Genomic DNA, 19269 nt, shown 5'->3' with positions numbered 1-19269 from the left:
AGCCTTCCCCAGTTTTCAGGGTGGCTACATCATCACTTTATCTTATCACAGTGAGTAGGGTCACATTTTGATGGCCATGTGACTGCTGTTTGCCCCAGAACCAGTAAGTGTTCTGTGACTACATTTCTTTTTTTTTTTTTTTTTTGCAAGTAATAGTTGCTTTATTTTCTCAATGTAGTTTTCTCTGTATCTTTCATTAATTTTTACACAAATATGCAAGCATGTGGGCTGTATACATCTTAGTAGAGGTTTCCAGATGCTGTCACTTCGCCTTATCCCTTCCTTTGAGAAAGTGTCATCATCTTGTTCTCCTCTGGGCTGACCTTGTATCCCAGGGCATGGCTGCCACTTGGGTCTGCATACCAATAGCATGGTCCTGCTCCTTCCCCTGCTGACTCTGACCTTGGGCAAGTTCCTTGTATATGAGTAGTACTCTGAGGAGCCCTCTTTTTTTTTTTTTTTTTTTGGTCATATTTTGTATTATTGTTTATTTGTATAACACAACAGGGTCTCTGCTCTCTGAGCTTTCCTGATTTTCATTTTGTTCATTTCCTCCCCTTCCTCAGTTTTTGCTTTGTTTCTTTGTTTGTTTTGGTTTTTAATCAATCTCAGACTGGCTTGTACCTCTTGGAGAGAAAGCATCTCTTTCAGAAGTCACACTGCATTCCTCATCCATTCACTCAGATATGCATTTCACAAGTATTTATTGAGTGACTTTCTGTCTCAAGCATTATTCCAGGTGCTGGGGATATAGCAGAAAGCAACACAAATCTCCGTTTTTCAGGAGCTAATGTCCCGGTGGGAAAAGGAAGCTAGGGGAGTGGGGGGAAGTGTCAAGCACACCTCCTCCCTGGTTGGTAAACCAAATTATGGCTGTCCTTCTCCCCTCTCCCGCTCCTGCTTGCTTATATCTATTTTATGTTATGTTATTTTATTTATGTATTTATTTCATCATGACAAGTACACTCCGTAACCCCCCGTCACCTGTTTCACCCACCTCCCCACTGGTGACCTTCAGTTGGTTCTCTGTGTTAAGAGTCTGTTTCTTGGTTTGTCTCTGTCCCTCTTTTTTTTTTTTTTTTTCCTTTGCTCATTTGTTTTGTTTTATAAATTCCCCATGTAAGTAAGATCTTATGATCCTTCTTTTATCTAAGAACAAACTGAGGTTCCAAGAAGTTAGAATAAATTGCCCCAGGCCATACAGGTACCATGTGGTGGCATTGCACAAGGTGCCCTTGAGGGTGAAGTGAGTTATACCTGTAGAGTTCTTAGGACCACACTTGACTCCTACCGAGTGCTTATTTGGTCCTGCCATTGACAGCAGCAGCTGTGTTTTTTCTCGGTTTAGTTTCCTGTTTGGTGGGGTGCATCTTCCAGTTTCTTCCAAAGAAAGGATCTGTGGGAATAGAATTTTCTGATTCCTTGACTCTCTGAGCATGTGTTTACCCTCATATTTATTTTATGGTTTAGTGAGGTTTGTAGAGGTGTGGATTGAAAGGTTTTTCCTTCCAGTTTTACTCCATGGTCACCTGGCATCAAGAGTTGTTGAGATGTCTGAGGTGATTCCTGTTCTTTTCTCTGTGACCTGGTTTTGTTTTTCTCTAGAAGTCTGCTCTTTGTCCTTGGGTTCTGAAAGTCCACTTGGGTATGCCTGGTGCTGACTGCCTGCACTCACTGTGCTGGGCTTGGCAGGTCCTTGCGGGCTGGAGACGACTGTTCCACTTGTGGGATGTTCTTGTATCTCATTGCCACCTGTTTTCCTTCTCTTTTTTTCCCTTTCTCTTTTGAACTCCTACGAGACAGGTGTTCGATCTCATCAGTTAATCCTCTGAGCTGCTTATCCTTTCTACCCAATTTTCTGTCTTGTTTTTAAGTATTGTGCTCTGGGAGATTCACTGACTTTCTATTCCAGATGTTCTCTTGGGTTTTTTATTCCGTAGATATCATTTCATTTCCTTGTTCTTATCCGTATTTGACTTTATCATATCATCTTGTGACTATTTTTGGACACATCATCAGAGGAAATTAGGATTTTTGAGGTCTGAGTTTTCTTACGTCCCCTGCATTATTTGTTTCCTTTTGGATTTCCTTTTCTCTGTTATTCTAGTCTCTCTTTTATGTTGGAGGCTCTCCTCAGACACCTTATCTAAAGTTGCCTGTACCTGAATGAGGCCCTAAAAGGCTGGTCATAGGCTCTGTGTTTGGGGTGGGGTAGAGGGTCACTGAATAGCAAGCCCACCTTTTGGGGGGATACCCCCAAATGTCAGGACCTGCGTGTCTCTTGCATTGTTTGATTTCTTTAGAAGGGATTCATCTTGTCTCTTCCTCTTGGGACAAGTGGGGAGTGGCCAGTGCTAAGTCCCTCCACTATGTCTGCATCCCCAGGGGGCAGGATGCACTTAGAGGCCGCCTGCAGGTGGATGGATGACGTGTAGGGCCACTGCTCTGTGTATGACTTGTCCATGTGGTCCTGAACCTCGCCTCTGGCTCTTGGTGCCACTGGGTCTGAGTGCTTGGGGCTTTTGCAGGCTCAGCTGGTCTGGTTCCTCCCATACCTACATCTCTAGCCCTTCAGGTCTAGCTTCCTCTGCTTCCTTAATCCCGTGGTTGTTCCCATCCGCATGATGCTTTCTAAAAACTGATCAGAATCCCTTGTCTGCTGCTGGTTTGACTTTACCCCCTTCTGTCGTTACGGGCGTACCTGGTTGGTTTGTGTTTTGGGCTTACCTATTTTTATACCTGTTTAAGGGTAATTGTTCAGATTAAAGTATCATCTTCAAACACAGTTCTAGCTAGAGGCTGAATTATCTGTTTATCTGGCTATTTCTTGCACTAATTTACAGTCTTATGGAGGGAGGACAGCGCAGAGAGCAGTGAGCATTTGATTGTACTTGCTCTGGGGCTCACAGTCTCTGCTGCTTTGTCCCCTGGTTGTCCCTCCTGATGGTCTAGATGTTGTTCCAGGTGGCTCACGGTGCTCTCAGCGACTGCGCCCTTGATGCTGTGGAGACGCAGAAGGAGCTTCTGGGAGCCAGTGGGCTCATGCTGCTGCTTCCCCCCAAAGTGGAGAGCGAGGACATGGCGGAGGAGGACGTGTACTGGCTGTCTGCGTTGCTGCAGCTCAAGCAGCTCCTTCAGGCCAAGCCCTTTCAGCCTGCGCTTCCACTCGTGGTCCTTGTACCTAGCCCAGGAGGGGACGCCATGGAGAAGGAAGTGGAAGATGGTTTGTGAAGGCAATTTTGTGGATGAACCAGCATGTTTAAGAAACGGGGCGAGCCCCTGGTCTGAGGAAGTGCTGGCAGTGTGGTGTAGGGGGTCAAGGGACAGCAGTGACTGGGAGCAGGGCTGGGTGGGGTCAGTACAGTGAGGTGTGTTAGTTTGTTTGCACACTGAGAGCAGAAGACAGGTGACCTCCATTTGCTTCTGTCAAAGGTCTGATGCTGCAGGATTTGGTTTCCGCTAAGCTGATTTCAGATTATACCGTTATTGAGATCCCTGATTCCATTAATGATTTACAAGGCACAACTAAGGTAAGTCTTCATCATTTTTAAAGGCCCAGTAAGACATATCAGTTGTCCCCTTTTGTTCTGTCTTAAATGTAGTGTATATTACTGCTTGGGTTTTTAAAAAAATTAATTATTTTTATGTTAACATATAATGTATTATTGGTTTCCAAGAAAGTTGTCAGTGATTTATTCAGTCTTATACCTAGTGCTCATTACATCCCATGCCCTCCTTAATGTCTATCACCCAATTACCCTCTCCCTCCACCCATCTCCCCTCCAGCAACCCTCAATTTGATTCCTGTGCTTAAGAGTGTCTTTTGGTTTGTTTCCCTCTCTGATTTCGTCTTGTTTTGTTTTTTTCCTCTCTTCTATGATCCTCTGTTTTGTTTCTTTTTTTTTTTTTTTTTTTTAAAGATTTTATTTATTTATGTGACAGAGAGACAGTCAGTGAGAGAGGGAACACAGCAGGGGAGTGGGAGAGGAAGAAGCAGGCTCCCAGCGGAGGAGCCTGATGTGGGACTCGATCCCGGTACGCCGGGATCACGCCCTGAGCCGAAGGCAGACGCTTTAACGACTGCGCTACCCAGGCGCCCCCTCTGTTTTGTTTCTTAAATTCCACATATTACTGTTTGGATTTTTAACTTTATGTTTTGACAGACAGCTTTCAAAAAATATAAGCAGAAATCAAAATAAAAGACATGCCCCACCGTCTTGCTATCTGCAACCAATTAAATTGTTCATGTAAATTTTTTTAGAGGTTTTGTTGTAACAGTTACATTTAGGGAAAAAAGTACTGGGAATTACAGTGAAAGTAACTGCAGGAAGAAAGATACACAGGGTGTGAGAGCATGGGGTATGCAGTGAGATGGTAGTCCTAAGCAGGGGGAGACACAGCTTCCCTTTCTGTGCTTGGTAAAGACGATGTTCAGGAATGGTTTCCCTTGGGCCTAAGCACTTCCAGGGGTGATCCTGCAGGCTGTATTCCTTGGGGTAGGATGGGACCTGGAGCCCCTCTCTGGGAGGCTTAGGAGGCCGAACTCAACTGCAGTGGAAGTTTCTGCCTGCTTCCTAGTGTGGTTGACAGGCTGGTGCTCACTGTGGCACCTGCTGTGGCAGCTGTGGGAGGGGCATCTTCAGGAAGTTTTCTGAAAAACAGGATGCATTGTTTAACCAAGTCTCTTCTGACCGTCTTTGTGTCTCAGGTTTCACGGGCCGTGCAGTGGCTGGTCTCCCACTGCCCCTGTTCCCTTGACCTTTGCTGCCAGACCCTCATTCAGTATGTGGAAGATGGGGTTGGTCGTGAGTTTAGTGGCCGGTTTTTCCATGACAGAAGAGAGAGGCGACAAGGCGGCCTGGCCTCACAGGAGCCCGGAGCCATCATCGAGCTGTTCAACAGTGTGCTGCACTTCCTGGCCTCCCTGGTGTCCTCTGAACAGTTGTGTGACCTGTCCTGGCCTGTCACTGAGTTTGCCGAGGCGGGGGGCAGCCGGCTGCTTCCTCACCTTCACTGGAACGCCCCGGAGCACCTGGCCTGGCTGAGGCAGGCTGTGCTCAGCTTCCAGCTTCCACAGATGGACCTTCCACCCCCAGGGGGTGCGTGCTCATGCTGAGGGGTCCTGGCTGGGGAGGAATGTGGGACACCCAAGCCTTCCGTTCCCTTTTTTACTGTACTGACAATCTGGCAGGTATTGGGCACTAGTGTGAGGTTTGTATGTTCTCCTTTCCTGTTCCCACACCATACCTACTTCCACCTGCCTTCTGGTTCAGGAGTCAGACACAGCCGGTGCTCAGTGTATGGGCGGGGGCTGTTGGCTCTTTACCACCAATAGAGCAGTCTGTGGGTGTCCACACAGCCCAAGGAAAAAGGTGGTGAGTGGTGGTGGCAGGAATGCATAGCCCAAGGCCTGTGGTTTGTGAATTGACAGCAGGTTCTGTCCTGCCTTTGCCACAGTGTGTGGGGGCAAAGAGCATGGAGATCATGTAGCCCTGTCCACACTGCTGGCTCTGCTGGGGCCATGCCACTCAGTGCTGCTTTAACACCAGTGTTCAAAGCCGCCTCTGTTCTGTGACTCTGGTTGTGCCCAGGTGAGGCTGTTTTGATGAAGACTTTATAGGTCCCCTGGGCTGGGCGAGGAGGTTGTCCATTCTCTTGTTGACACTGATAGGAGGGAATGAAGCTGTTTGCTTCTTATGTGGCACAGCACGTGGCCTTGGCAGGACCATTCTCCTTTGGGCCTTGTGGAACAGAGGCCTCAGGTGCCCTTCTAAACTTCGGGGTGTGGTCTTCAGTAGGTCCAGCAGATGCTTGTTACTGAAGAAACCCAAAGGGAAGGAAATCACATAGCATACATCCTCTGTGCTGTGAACTAGGGCAGGGTTCCCCAAGGGAAGCCCAGACTTCCTGTACCAGAGCCACCTGGTTGCTGGTTAAAGTATAGATTTCTGGTGCGACCACAGGCCTGTATAGTCAGAGCCTCTGGGGTGGACTCTTCGTTGTGTATTTTGTACAGGGTGACTGCATCTCTTACTGGGACACAGGGAGGGGGATGCTTTTCCCTCCCTAAGCAGCTGTGGTTCTGTTGTTTTCAAATTTGAAAACAAACTTCTCAAATACACAGTTGTCTTTTTCTAAAAAAATGTAGAGAACATCTCGTGGCGCGTCTGCCTGTACTTTGGGCAAACCTTATAACTGAGGAGGTGCTTTCTCTACAGCGCCCTGGCTCCCCGTGTGCTCCATGGTCGTCCAGTATGCCTCCCAGATCCCCAGCTCTCGCCAGACGCAGCCTATCCTCCAGTCCCAGGTGGAAAACCTGCTCTGCAGGACCTACCGCAGGTGGAAGAGCACAAGCCGTTCCCCGGGTCAGGGGCCAGGGCCTTCCGTTGCCGAGATCCCATGGGACGATGTCATTGCTTTGTGCATCAACCACAAGCTGAGGGACTGGACGCCCCCCAGGCTTCCTGTCACATCAGGTAGTTAGTGCTCGGTGCTGTGGGCTTGCCTCCGTGACTTCCAGGTGACTGTAAGCATTGGGAGGAGCTAGGAATGCTCCAGGAGAGCCTGGGCCTACCTTCCTGAAATGGGCCCCGAGGCTGGCTCTAAGTTAGATGTTGGCAACTCTGAGTAGTTCTACGGTCCGTGCCACAGTCTGGACGTGAAGCTGTCTGAACTATAAATGACATGGACGTTGGGGCATCTTTGGTTAAGCATGGGAGTCACATAATTGTGTGACTTTATAATCAGTAGGGCTTGTCCTTAAATTGGTGTATTTAAGCAGATTTCAAGCAGTCACTTGTTGCTCTTTTGATATTCTTTTTTCATGTGTTTTTGTATTGTGTTTTTCAGAGGCTCTGAGTGAAGATGGTCAGATATGTGTATATTTTTTTAAAAACCATTTGAAAAAATACGATGTTCCTTTGTCATGGGAACAAGCCAGAATGCAAACACGGAAGGGGCTACATCTGAGTCAGGAGCGGTAAGATCTGTGTCCATTGTGTATTTATGTCCCAACAGCCAGCAGAGCAAACTGGATTATTCTCCTCCAGAGTACATAGAACATGAATGTTCTACACACAGAATCTAGCCCACTGTGTGTCTATACTGACAAGTACGCGAGGAACAGATCATTCTCATGCAAACATGTCATTTACCAGACCCGACCCTGAAATCGTAACATAGCCAGGAGAGTGTAGACAAAAGAAAGCTGACATCTCATCTGACTTACAAACCTGGTTCAAAAGTACTGAATAAAATGTGTTATCACATATAATCTTGTAATACATAAAAAAATTCACAAGTAGGCTTTATCCCAGGATAAACCATGTCAACAGAAATCGACTTGTGTAATTTGCTGTTATAGCAGAGAAACAGTGATCATTTCAGTAAGTGTTTAAATGCTTTTCTTAAGATTTATATCCTCCCATCCCAATTTATACTCATTCCTAATAAAATTTCTTATCAAACTTGGGTGAAAAAATTCCTTAGCTTGGTAAGGCTTTCTACCATTAAACTACCAAAAACCCCTCCTTCTTGCTAAGACATTAGAAACACTGACGTCAGAACCAGCCTGAGCTGCCCCTAATGTCGTTTGTTCACTGTTGTCCTGGAAATGCTGCCCATTTTAGGGACACAGATAAGATGGCATAAATACTGAAAGGTGGGAGGAACTGTCATTTCCACACGTTAAAACTGATTTACAGCAGCAACGGACGCCGAGCATACGGACATAAACTGACCCAGGAAAGGCACTAAACCCCTGTGAAGGGAACTCTCAGAAAACCTGAGTAAATGAGGGACTGGCTAGCTTTTTTTTTTTTTTTTTTAAAGATTATATTTATTTATTTATTTGACAGAGATAGAGACAGCCAGCGAGAGAGGGAACACAAGCAGGGGGAGTGGGAGAGGAAGAAGCAGGCTCATAGCGGAGGAACCTGATGTGCGGCTCGATCCCAGAACGCCGGGATCACGCCCTGAGCCGAAGGCAGACGCCTAACCGCTGTGCCCCCCGGGCGCCCCTGGCTAGCTTTTTGATGGGAAAATGCAATGCTATAAAGATGTCAGTTCTCAAACTGTAAAATCAGGGCACTTCTAATAAAAAACCCAAAAGGATTTATACCCCTGGTCTTGACAAGTTAATTCTAAAATTCATCAGGATGAGAAAATGTGTAGCAGTCGTTGAGAAAATTTTGAGTCAGAATAACAAGGAGGGTCTGCTGTGCCTGATATCAGAACATACAGTAAAGTTACAGCAGACAAGTAGACCAGCAAGTCCAGAAGCAACCACATGTGACAAAGTACCATGCCAAACTAGTGAGAAGAGGGTAAACATTGGCATTTGTTTAGAAAAAACAGATCCCCTTTCTCCCACTCTTTGTGATTATTACTTACACATGGATTTAAGAGCTAAATGTAAAAATAATAACCTTGCCACTATTAGGGGAAAATAGACCTTGTTGATAACCCTGGGATGGGAAACTAAACTCTGAGGGGAGAGGCTCCGAGCACCCAGTTGCCCAGGAGAGAAGGGAAGCCTCTTCTATAAGGCAGAGGCTGCCCTCCCTCTGTGCCCAAGCCTGACTGACCCCAAGGGAAGCCAGAAATAGGCAAGGTCTGGGACTCTGTGTCTACACCCACACTCCTGATGCTGGGGAAACCCTTTCTCCCTCTCTTTCCTGACCATAACCATTTCAAAACATGTACTTACAGTTTGGGGATAAAGTCTTTTCATCCTGCAAACAAGTTTCCGGCTCCGTTAGTGCACATGCACCGGAAAGGGAAGAGGAATGTGGAGTGTGGCCCAGAGGGGCGGGTTCCCAGCACCCAGGATCTGATGTGTGGATCGTCTGCCCAGGAGCTCCTGGCCCAGTGTCTGTCTCGGAGTCTGCTGCTGGAGAAAGAGGAGAGCAAGAGGTGAAGTCCATTTCCTTCTGTTTATGGTATACTTTAGGCTTCTTTGTGCTGGCTTAGTAAGGATCCCAGTGACGTGACTTTGTTTAAGAAAGGCCAGTCAGACATGTTAAGTATAACCTCTTTGAAGGCAAAGGCAGGGCCTTAGTATGCCTTCAACTGTTTTTTATTTGAAATCGGTTTCATTTACTCTTCATTATTGAGAGTCAGTCCTAAGTTTTCTGGTGGGAAGAAAGTGTGGCTGGCTTCTGGAGTGTCTTCAGTGAATAGTGAGTGCTGAATGCGTGGCTGGCACCAGCTTTCTGCCCTTGGCAAGCCTGAGGGTGCCCGTGCATCGTCCCAGACTGTAGACTCTCCTCTGTATCTCCCGCCACCCGTGTTTATGGTTTCACTAAGTGAACCAGGAAGAAGGCAGTTTACAAGGTGGTCCGTACCCACCCCCCACCTCCAGCAGCATCCCTGGGTCTAGCTTATCATCAAGGGTAGCCCCTCCCCTTGGCTGAGATTCCATCTCCCACCCACTCAGGACACTCCAGTGAGCATCCCTCTCTGTTGTGTCCCCTTCCTCCCACAGCAGCCAGACTGGGGACCATCCCTGAGTTTCTGCTCCCTTGGCTGTAAACTCCTTGAACAGTGTGGTCCTCACTTCTGTCCTCTTTTCTCAGTCTCTCCTGAACTCCTCTCTGCCCGCATGTGTGCTCTGGTCAGGGTCACTGCAGACTATGAACCCTGTCCCCGGCAGTGCTCCATACCTTTGTTTTCTCCCTCCTGACTCCAGGAGGCCCTGAGTCCCTTTCCTGCCCAGCTGGCAACTCCCCCAGGGCTCTCCTGGTTCTTCCTCATCCCCTGTACTCCCACCTATTTTCTGTGTCATCTACATCCCCACTCCCCAGTGAAAGCATCCAGTTTCAGGGATTACTAAATAACATCAGTATTCTGACAACTCCAAATTTATATCTCAACCCCTGAGTTCTCTGAAGTCCAGATTGGCATATCCAACTGGTTTCTTGAAATCTTCATTAGTCATTTATAGGATGCCTGATGGCCATTTCAGTGCTAACATCCCAGATCGAATTACCAGTTTTCCCCCAATCAGCTCCTCCTTTGATGGGGCTTTATCCTTCCAGCTGCCCTGGCCAAATGTCTTGGAATTATCCCTCCACATCCAGTTCATCCATAAATCCTATTCTATTAAAAATATATTCAGTATCAGACCATTTTTTGCAGCGGGTTGTGGTCTCATCTTGGCAGACCCAGTGTGAGCCTTTCAAGTGTTACTCCTTTGCGCATAACTTGCCAGTGACTTCCTCTCCAATCAAAGGCAAAATCTTTATGAGGTAGGCAGGCCCTACATGATCTGCATCCCATTTCCTTTCTGACCTTTCTGGCCCCTCAGCATGCCTGGCAGTGCACAGCCAGGCCTTTGTGTTTGCTGAACTCCTTAGCCACCTTCGTGATATCCCCATGGTTTACCTTGCAGTCACGTCCAGTCTCTGCTCAAATGTCTGCTTCTCAGTGAGGCCCTTCTTGCCCATCCCCCCAGGCTTCTGGTCATATATCTGCTTTGTCTTCCTCACCTTTAGACCACGTTTCCCTTACCTTGCGTTCCTATCTATCTCCCCTCACTGAAGTGTAAGCTGCTTACAACCAGGCCTTGTGTGTTTTCTTTCAGTGCTGTATCCATGGTACCTAAAATGGTGCCTAGTGTTTGGTGGGGGCTTGATAAATATGTGTTGGAAGCGTGAATGAATGTGTCATGATTTCCAAAGTAGATTTTCCTAGGTCCATATCATTTAAGCAGTTGGATCAGACTGTTTTTATTGAAAAGACAAGTGTATGGAGTGAACAGCTCTGAAGTGTGTTAGGTGGCAGTGGGATATTATTTTGGGTTAATTTTAACTATAAACATCAATCTATACATTTGGATAATCCATCAAGAGATAAGAATTACTGGGGCGCCTGGGTGGGTGCAGTTGGCTAGGCATCTGATTCTTGATTTCGGCTTGGGTCGTGATCTCCCCACATTGGGCTCTTGCTCATTGCAGAGTTGGCTTGGGATTCTCTCTCCTCCCTCTGCCCCTCCCGCTTGCGTGCTCTCTCTCTAAAATAAATAAATAAATCTTAAGAAAAGAGAGACAAGAATTACTTATAACACCAAAATAAGCCAGAGAAAATAAACCGAACGAGAGGATTACGAGTAACGTTGTTACATGCAAAAGCAGTTTTTGAATGACTACCACCTTTTCCGTTAAATCTAATTTGGTATCATAAATTAAAGAGAAGATTAAAATTTTTTAAGGGTATGGTTCTGCTTCTCAGTTGATGTCATAACTTTGTTCTATCCTTAGTAAAAAGCAAAGCTTTAAAAAATTAGAAGTAGGGGCACTTGGCTGGCTCACTTGGTGAAACATGTGATTCTTGATCTTGGGGTTGTAAGTTCGAGTCCCATGTTGTAGAGATTACTTAAAATCTTTATTTTTTTTTATTTTTTATTTTTTAAAGATTTTATTTATTTATTTGACAGAGATAGAGACAGCCAGCGAGAGAGGGAACACAAGCAGGGGGAGTGGGAGAGGAAGAAGCAGGCTCATAGCGGAGGAGCCTGATGTGGGGCTCGATCCCATAATGCCGGGATCACGCCCTGAGCCGAAGGCAGACACTTAACCGCTGTGCCACCCAGGCGCCCCTACTTAAAATCTATAAAAAAAAATAAAAATTAAAAAATTAAAACAATTTATAGGAGAAAAGTGAATGATAGTTAAATGTTTTCTTCCTTGTTCTCAAATGCTTTAGGTTTGAAGATCAGCTTCAGCAGTGGTTGTCTGCAGACTCAGGAGTGTTTACGGGTTCAACGTCCCTTCCCCTCTACCTTCCTCAGACTCTGGTGTCTCTGCCTCAGACTATTGAACCTGTGATGAAGACAGTGACCGCTACTAGCCCTCAGGTGGGAGGAGAGTACATTTGGCATTTGAATTAGAATTCACGACTAGAGAACGGTTGGGAAAAGTAACGTCTCCATTCATCGTGTGATGTTGTGATGACCAATAAATGATCAGGTTAAATAAGATATTTTCTTAAACTTAATCTGTCAGTGTTACAGAGGCCCAACTAATTCTGTGTTTCTATTTGTGAAGTGAAGGGAGAGTGGAATTAAAACATGCTTAAGAACTGAACAAAACCCATAATTGCGTGCTGGCGTGCAGTGAGGGCACTGAGGAGAATAACAAAGGTGATGACGGTGGCTTCTGTTTGTGCACATAATGTCCAGGCCTTGGCATCACCGCAATCTCCCTTTCTGGGATTAACTTTCCCTGAGGAAAATTAATGAACAAGGAAGGTAAGAGCACAGATGTCAGGGACTCACCCAGGAGTGTCCAGCTGCTCTGTGGCGGAGCTGCTTTTCAAAGCCAGACTTGGCTGGTTCCGAAGTTCAAGGTCTTTCTACCTTACCATCCTCCTTCAGTGGTAAAAGAAGCAAAAATAGAGTTTTCATCATAGATACATAATGCTGGACAGGTAGAAAGTATGCTCCTGGACTGGCTTTAGGAAGCCCTTTGGTAGGGGAGAAACGCACATTAAGATGACATACTGTTTACATTTATCAGTTTGGCAGATAACTTCAAAATATTTGTACACTTTGACTTAACAATTTTGCCCTAAAGAAACTACTATATATAACAAAAATTAATGTATTTTTTTTATTTTTTGTTCACTGTAGTGTTAATCATACTGCATAAAAAATGGAAACTAAATATCCAAAGATGAGAGTCTGGTTAAGCTATCACAGGTCGTACGATGGAATAGCTCATAGCCCTTCACAGTGATATTTTATTAAAATGACTGACACTGAAAGTTGTTAATACAATCTGAAGGAAACATTCTATGTGCAGATGTCACCAGCTATATATGTGTGTGCTGGAAGAGGCTTGAAGGATGTAGGATAGATGCTAAGAGGCATGTTTGTTGAGCCCAGTAGGCCCCAGATGAAGTTTCTAACATGAGACAGAGCTACCGCCCTTGATGAGACTGTATTTGGGTTTATGGATATCCCAAAACTATTTTTAGGTTCTTTTTTATTTAAATAGAATGAAAGGACAGGGGAGCAGCTGCAGTTGTCAGAGGCAACAGGCACATCTGTGAGTGAACGGTTGGAGCACCTGGAAAGGCTGATGCAGAGTTCAAGGGAAGAGGAAGTTGCCTCTGAGCTCCATCTCTCTGCACTGCTGGACATGGTGGACATTTGAGCTCCTGGACCTGAGAGAGGGGAAGTCTCCAGAAGATTTTTGCTTTTACTCAAAATAATGTTATTCTCAGATGCTTGATGCACTGTTGGAAATGTGATTACTAATCATGCAAATAAATCATTTGAATGTCCAATGAGGCCTTTCCTAGTTTTCAGAATGAAAGGCTCTTTTCTCCTGGGTAGTGTCTTTGGTATTTTTGTGTTTCATCTCCTCAGACTGTCACCCACCAACATATGCTCTGAGGGAGTTTGCAGCTTACGTTTCCGTGTGTGTCATTCATTGTCACAGCAGTGTTGCATTCACTGATGTGCCGGACATCAGTAATACAGGGACGAAGAAAGCACAGGAACTGTGCTCACCAGGCCCACCTAGCTCACATCTGAGAAAGCCGACTGTATATGTACCTAGCGATCTGAGGGTGTGCATGGGGCAAGTCCCTGCACTGGAAGCAGGGGAAGACAAGAGGATTAAGGTAGAGGAGAGAGCAGGACTCCTGGAGAGGAGTGCAGGGTGTAGCTGGGGAGAATGTGACCTAGCTGAGAGGATATGATGAAAACCTGGAGGTGCCAGCTTGGTAGTGCTGCCAAGTGAGAGCATAGGCCGACCACAGAGACCCTTGTTGCCTTATTCTGAGTGCTGTGGGAATCCATTCTTGGAGGAAAGAGTGATTTGGTCACATTTTTTCTCTCTTCTATTTAAAGATTTTATTTATTTGAAATAGCCATCTAGAGATCAGGAGCAGGGAAGTAGAGGGAGAGGTAGAAGCAGGCTCCCTGCTGATCAGAAAACCTGATGCAGGGCTCGATCCCAGGACCCCAGGATCATGACCTGAGGTGAAGGCAGATGCTTAACTGACTGAGCCACCCAGGTGCTCTCATATATTCTTTTAAAAATGGCATATGGGGTTGGTCAGCAAAACAAGGCAGGACTCTTGAAAGGGGTGCCGCAGCCGTCTAGGTGAAAAAGGAAGAGTATAATCCTGAGTTTGCTGTCAGTTGGTGTGAAGGAAAGGGATAAATTTGGGCTGTCTACAGAAGGAGGCCTTGTTTTTACATTTATTTGTTTTTCTATGTTCTTATTACTAATTTACCCAAAACTTTCCGCTAAGTGTAAAGCTCCTTCTAACACTACCTTATGTATCAGGTAATGTGCTAATTCTACTTTCTTACAGAGATAACCCACTGGGAAACAACCATTTTTCTGCCACAGCATGGACATTTCCTGGATTCTTAGTCCTATATTTTCCTCTTCCCGTTTTTGCTTTCTCATTTTGATGGAGCCCATTTTCTAGCAGCCTTCTGAGCTTGCGTATCTTGTCTTTATTTCTACCCTTAAATTTGATTCATCATCTGAACGGATATAGGATTTTAGTTTGGTAATCTTTCCCCTATGTTTTTGTTTTTTGTTGCTGGAAATTTTACAAATCATCTCTGTCCTTGGTGTTCTTAAATTTCTCAACAACATGCTTGATGCATTGGTCTCCCTCCCCTATTGCCCACCCAAATTGTTGTGCTGAGCACCTAGTAGTGCTTTTTTCTCCAGTAGTTACTGCTGTGTAACAAACTACCCCAAACATACATAGTAGCTTAAATTTGGGAAGGATTCGGCGGGGCAGCTTTCTTTTGGGATTTTTCATACATTGCAGTCAGGTATTGGCAGGGGGCTGCAGTCACCTGAAGGCTTGACTAGGTTGGATGTGCAAGACGATTTCACTCACATGGTTGGGCAGTGATGTTGCACTGTTGGCTGGGGGTGGGGGGGTGGTCAGCTGGGGCTTTCAACCTGAGTGGCCAATATGGCCAATATGTGACCTCATTATGTGGCTTGATTTATAGCTGTGTGGCCTCAGGGTAGTGAAAATTCTTACATGGAATCTCAGGGCTCCAAGTGCAAGTGCCCTAGTGAGCAAAATGCAAGCCCAGCTTTGGAACTCATGCGGGATAACTTTCACAGCATTGTATTGTATTATAAGCATCTGGTTACAGATGCAAAGGATGGGAACATAGATACCATTTCTCAATGGGGATGACTGTTAAGATCTTATTGTATAAGAGCATGTGAGATGGGACGTGTTGCAGGAATCTTGTTTTGTTTTAGAGAGAGAGGGAGAATCCCAAGCAGGCTCCATGCCCAGCTCGATCTCACAACCCTGAGATCATGACCTAGGCTAAAATCAAGAGTTGGACGCTCAACTGACTAAGCCACCCGGGTACCCCAGCAGGAATCTTTAGAAAACAATCTGCCATGCTTTTTCGGTCTGGAAAATTATCCATCTATGCTGGAGATTTTTGAAATTAATACATTCTTCCCCTCCACTATTTCCCTTTGGAACTCCTAATATTCAGATGTTTGACCGCCTGGATTGATCCAGTTCCCTTCCCTTTCCTCTCTCTCCCTCTTTCTCTCTCTCTTTCATTGATTTGAGAGAGAGAGCACAAACCGAGGTGGGGGGGGGAGAGGCAGAGGGAGAAGCAGACTCCCCGCTGAGTGGGAAGCCTGATGCAGGGCTCCATCCCAGGACCTTGGATCATGACCTGAGCCCAAGGCAGATGCTTAACTGACTGAACCACCCAGGTGCCCCGATCCTCTAATTTTCTTTTCTCCTTTATTTTTTATATCTTTTTTTTAATCCTACTATCCTAAAATTTCCCTATTTTATCTTCCTATTCTAGTGACCTTTAAAATCTGTTGCTCTATTTTTTATTTCTGAGTCTTTTTTCATAAATGTTTCTTATTTATTGAATCCTGCTCGTTCATTTATTCAGTATATATTTTTGGAATGTTTACTGTGTTTAATGTGCTAGGCATTATTCCAGGTGCTGGGGATATGGCAACAAACAAATTTCAGCCCTCACAGGGCTTATATTTTAATGGGGAGATAGGCAGTAAACAAGATAAATAGGCGGTTCGGGATGCTAATTGGTGGTAAGCAATGAGGAAAATAGAGTAGGGAGGGAAAGAGTGTCAGATGGTTCTTGTGTCATGGGTGCAACATCGTATCTCTGTGAGGACATGTTTTTGTCAAAGCCCTTTCCCATACCTTGCACCATCTCCCATTTCTCAAAATTTCCTTTTTTGATGTGTTTTGTTGTCTTTCTTCATAGAGGCTTTCGTCAAGTGTCTGGCTCATGTCGATGATGGGGCTCTGAGGAGCTTGTTGGAAGCTCTGTGTCAAGGGATACAGCTTGCCAGCTGATAGGCTTCTCCACTTATCTCCACTGGGTCTCAGATGCCAATGTTTGCAGGTCTTTTGGGGGCCATTTGCTCCAGAGGAATCCTCTTCTTACTGCCTGAAGCTGTATGGCTGAGTGGGAGAAGCGGGACTGGGCTCCTCCATGAATGTAAGTTTCACTCATCCCTGTTTCCAGTGGCTCTCAGCTGTGTTTTGTTCCTGAGTTCACACCTGCTCTGACTCAATTGTTAGATGTGATAAGACAACTTACTGGTGACTGATAAGAGCAATCTTAGGAAATGTGAAGAGAAAATCCTGGTGGCAGAGTTTTCTTTCCTTTTTTGGGGTGGGGGAAGGGATCTATCATCCCACTTCTTATTCAAGGGTCTTCCAATTCCTGCACCTTCCTTGGGTTCGTTAGCAAGAATGGTCTCTTTTATTGATGGCTTCACCCCCACATATGGGTTTCAGCTTTCTCTGGCTTGCTAGGTCAGTTATCCCTGCTTGTATCACAGCCTCTAGAATTTTGTTGATCTCTTAGTTTTCTGGTACCTCCTCTCCAGTTCTTTCACTGAGTTTTTATCTTTTATTACTTCATGTAAGTAGAGTTTGGATGGGAAATGGAAGTCAATCCTGTGCTCAGTCTGACATGTTTAACTGGAAATTTCCCCCTTAAAAAACCAAAACTCTTTTGTCTTCACATTTCCTAAGATTGCTCTTATCAGTCACCAATAAGTTGTCCTGCCATATCTCTAATCATCAATTCTCGGACCTTATTTTACAATCCCTCCACAACCTCTACACAGACGACCATGTCTTCACTTTGCTTTCCTGACTCCACGTGCCTCTGGTTTTTCTCCCGTTTCTCTGGCCACTCCTCTTCTGAACTGGAAACTGTTGGTGCCCCCGGGCTCATCCTAAAAATCTTTTCTTTTTCTTTTCTTTTTTTTTTTTTTATGGATTTTATTTATTTATTTGACAGACAGCCAGTGAGAGAGGGAACACAAACGGGGGGAGTGGGAGAGGAAGAAGCAGGCTCCCAGCAGAGGAGCCTGATGTGGGGCTCGATCCCAGAACGCTGGGATCACGCCCTGAGTAGGAGGCAGACACTTAACAACTGCGCCACCCAGGCGCCCCTAAAAATCTTTTCTTTGGAACACTCACTCTCTAGTTGATCTTGTCCAATCTGATGTTTTCAAACGTCACCTAAAAATAGGTAACTCCTAAACTCCTCTCTCTAGCTTTGTCCTCTCCCTTGAACACCAGCCCACTCCAGTGTACCTACTTGCACGTCTAATGAGCATCTGTTTTAATGTAGCCCCAGTCTAAGTTGAAATTTTCCCCAACACCTTCTCTACTTTTGTAAATGACACCATCCTATGCCCAGTCGTTCATGCCAAAAACTTCAGTCTTTTATATCCAGTTCATTGAAGAAGCTGGAATTGGTGGGGTGCAAGTAGAGGGGAGCATTATTTTCTCCCACGACTGTCTCTAGAAACTCTTATCTGTGAATTCTCAAATGGATTTTTACACTTTTTTCCTTTCCAAGTTACTAAAAAAAATATTATTTTGCTCATAAAAAGTCCAGTAGAGTAAAATATCGAAACTCAAACTGTGCTCCAATTGACACCTCTTTCCTACCTCGGCTCTGCCAGACTCTGGGTTAGAGACGTGCATGTAGGCTGGAGCCCTGATTCCCACCTAATTCTTTAGGTTTGGAGACAAACTTCCGGTCTGTTTTCTACTCCAGGGAAGTGTGGATTGGTGGATTTGGGAGGACAGCCGGGTAAAGTGCGAGCACACTCGCTGTGGCCTGCAGCCTGGTGGGCATCTTCTCATGGCACCTGCGGCGTGGTGCTTGGCGGGGGAGCTCTGTGGCCTGGAGGCTGTGCTGGGAGGTCGAGAGATAGCTGCCTGATTTCGGGGAGGATCAGTATTGCCCTCTTGATGGCAGATCTCAGGCATGTCTTCCAAACTGGCTTTGCATCTGTGGAAGGCGGGCATTTCCATAGCATCTTCCCGCCGGGTCGCGGCGCCGGCTTCTGAACGAGGAGAGCAAGAGGCAAGCGTCCTTCACCGACCCTCTGAAGTCCGGGTGTCCCGGGCGCCGGCAGGGCAGGCATGGGTGCGCGGCGCGCCTCCGGAGCCCCCGCCGCCTGCCGTCGGGCCGTCTGCCGGGGGCGCGGCGTCGGGCGCTCGGAGCCGGTCCCCTCCGTGTCCGCGTGGGCACCGCCCCTCAGCCCGGGTCCCCGCGGCCGCCGTCCCCGCTGTCTCCGCCTTTCCCTCCTCCCCTCACGGTCAAGACCTTTCACCCTTGAGTTACCCTGCGGCCCCTGACGCCCCGGCCCGGCCCTCCCCGCCCCTGGCTGCGGTCCCGCTCAGACCCCGCCCAGGCCACGCCCCATCGCGCTGGGACGTCGGGCTCTCGACCACTGAGGCGGCCGAGCGCGCCCTGGGCCCACCTTCGCGGCGCTCTGATTGGCTGCAGGGCATCGGCCCACCGCTCCCCGCTGTCTGCCGAGGCGCGCTGGCGGGGTCGGGGCGCAGGGGCGCAGGCGGCGAGCGGTGCGCAGCGGTCATGACGGAGGGCACGTGAGTCCCCGCGTCCCGGGACCCCCGAGAAGGGAGGGCGCGGTCGGGGGCGCGGAGGGGGCGCCCTGCCCGCGGGCTGCCGGACGGGACCGCGGCGGCTCAGCCGAGCGCCCTGGCGCCCTCGCTCCCAGGTGCCTGCGTCGCCGAGGCGGCCCCTACAAGACGGAGCCCGCCACCGACCTCAGCCGCTGGCGCCTGCGCAGCGAGCGCGGCAGGCAGACGTGGACGTACTTGGCGGGGGAGGAGGACCCCGGCCGCGGGCCGACGGCGCTGGAGGCGCACTGCCTGGGCCTGGACACCGTGAGTGCGCGGGGCCGCGGGGCCGCCCAGGGCAGGGGGGGCGGCATCGGC

At 47.2% G+C, this 19269-nt stretch overlaps 2 protein-coding genes across 3 annotated transcripts in view; both read left to right on the top strand.

The window, feature by feature from the left end:
• MCM3AP (minichromosome maintenance complex component 3 associated protein) overlaps positions 1 to 13287 on the top strand; it is a 50213-nt gene extending 36926 nt beyond the window's left edge. For both annotated transcript variants that reach the window (XM_045776899.2, XM_045776900.2), the window contains exons 22-29: positions 2965 to 3223; positions 3433 to 3530; positions 4709 to 5099; positions 6219 to 6476; positions 6850 to 6979; positions 8710 to 8913; positions 11704 to 11854; positions 12996 to 13287. In XM_045776899.2, the coding sequence (XP_045632855.2) occupies positions 2965 to 3223; positions 3433 to 3530; positions 4709 to 5099; positions 6219 to 6476; positions 6850 to 6979; positions 8710 to 8913; positions 11704 to 11854; positions 12996 to 13154 (1650 nt within the window). In that variant the 3' untranslated portion in view covers positions 13155 to 13287. The remainder of the gene's footprint in view (positions 1 to 2964; positions 3224 to 3432; positions 3531 to 4708; positions 5100 to 6218; positions 6477 to 6849; positions 6980 to 8709; positions 8914 to 11703; positions 11855 to 12995) is intronic.
• A 5228-nt stretch (positions 13288 to 18515) lies between these two features.
• Positions 18516 to 19269, top strand: part of LSS (lanosterol synthase) — a 32966-nt gene continuing 32212 nt past the window's right edge. Inside the window, exons 1-2 of the mRNA XM_045776912.2 lie at positions 18516 to 18918; positions 19050 to 19218. Of these exons, the coding sequence (XP_045632868.2) occupies positions 18905 to 18918; positions 19050 to 19218 (183 nt within the window). The 5' untranslated portion in view covers positions 18516 to 18904. The remainder of the gene's footprint in view (positions 18919 to 19049; positions 19219 to 19269) is intronic.

This window comes from Ursus americanus, chromosome 4 (genome assembly GCF_024610735.1).
Source record: "Ursus americanus isolate L20-20 chromosome 4, mUrsAme1.1.p, whole genome shotgun sequence".
Classification (NCBI taxonomy): Eukaryota; Metazoa; Chordata; class Mammalia; order Carnivora; family Ursidae; genus Ursus; species Ursus americanus.
The sequence above is the reverse complement of the archived record's forward strand: the minus strand, read 5'-3'. Positions and strand labels throughout refer to the sequence as shown.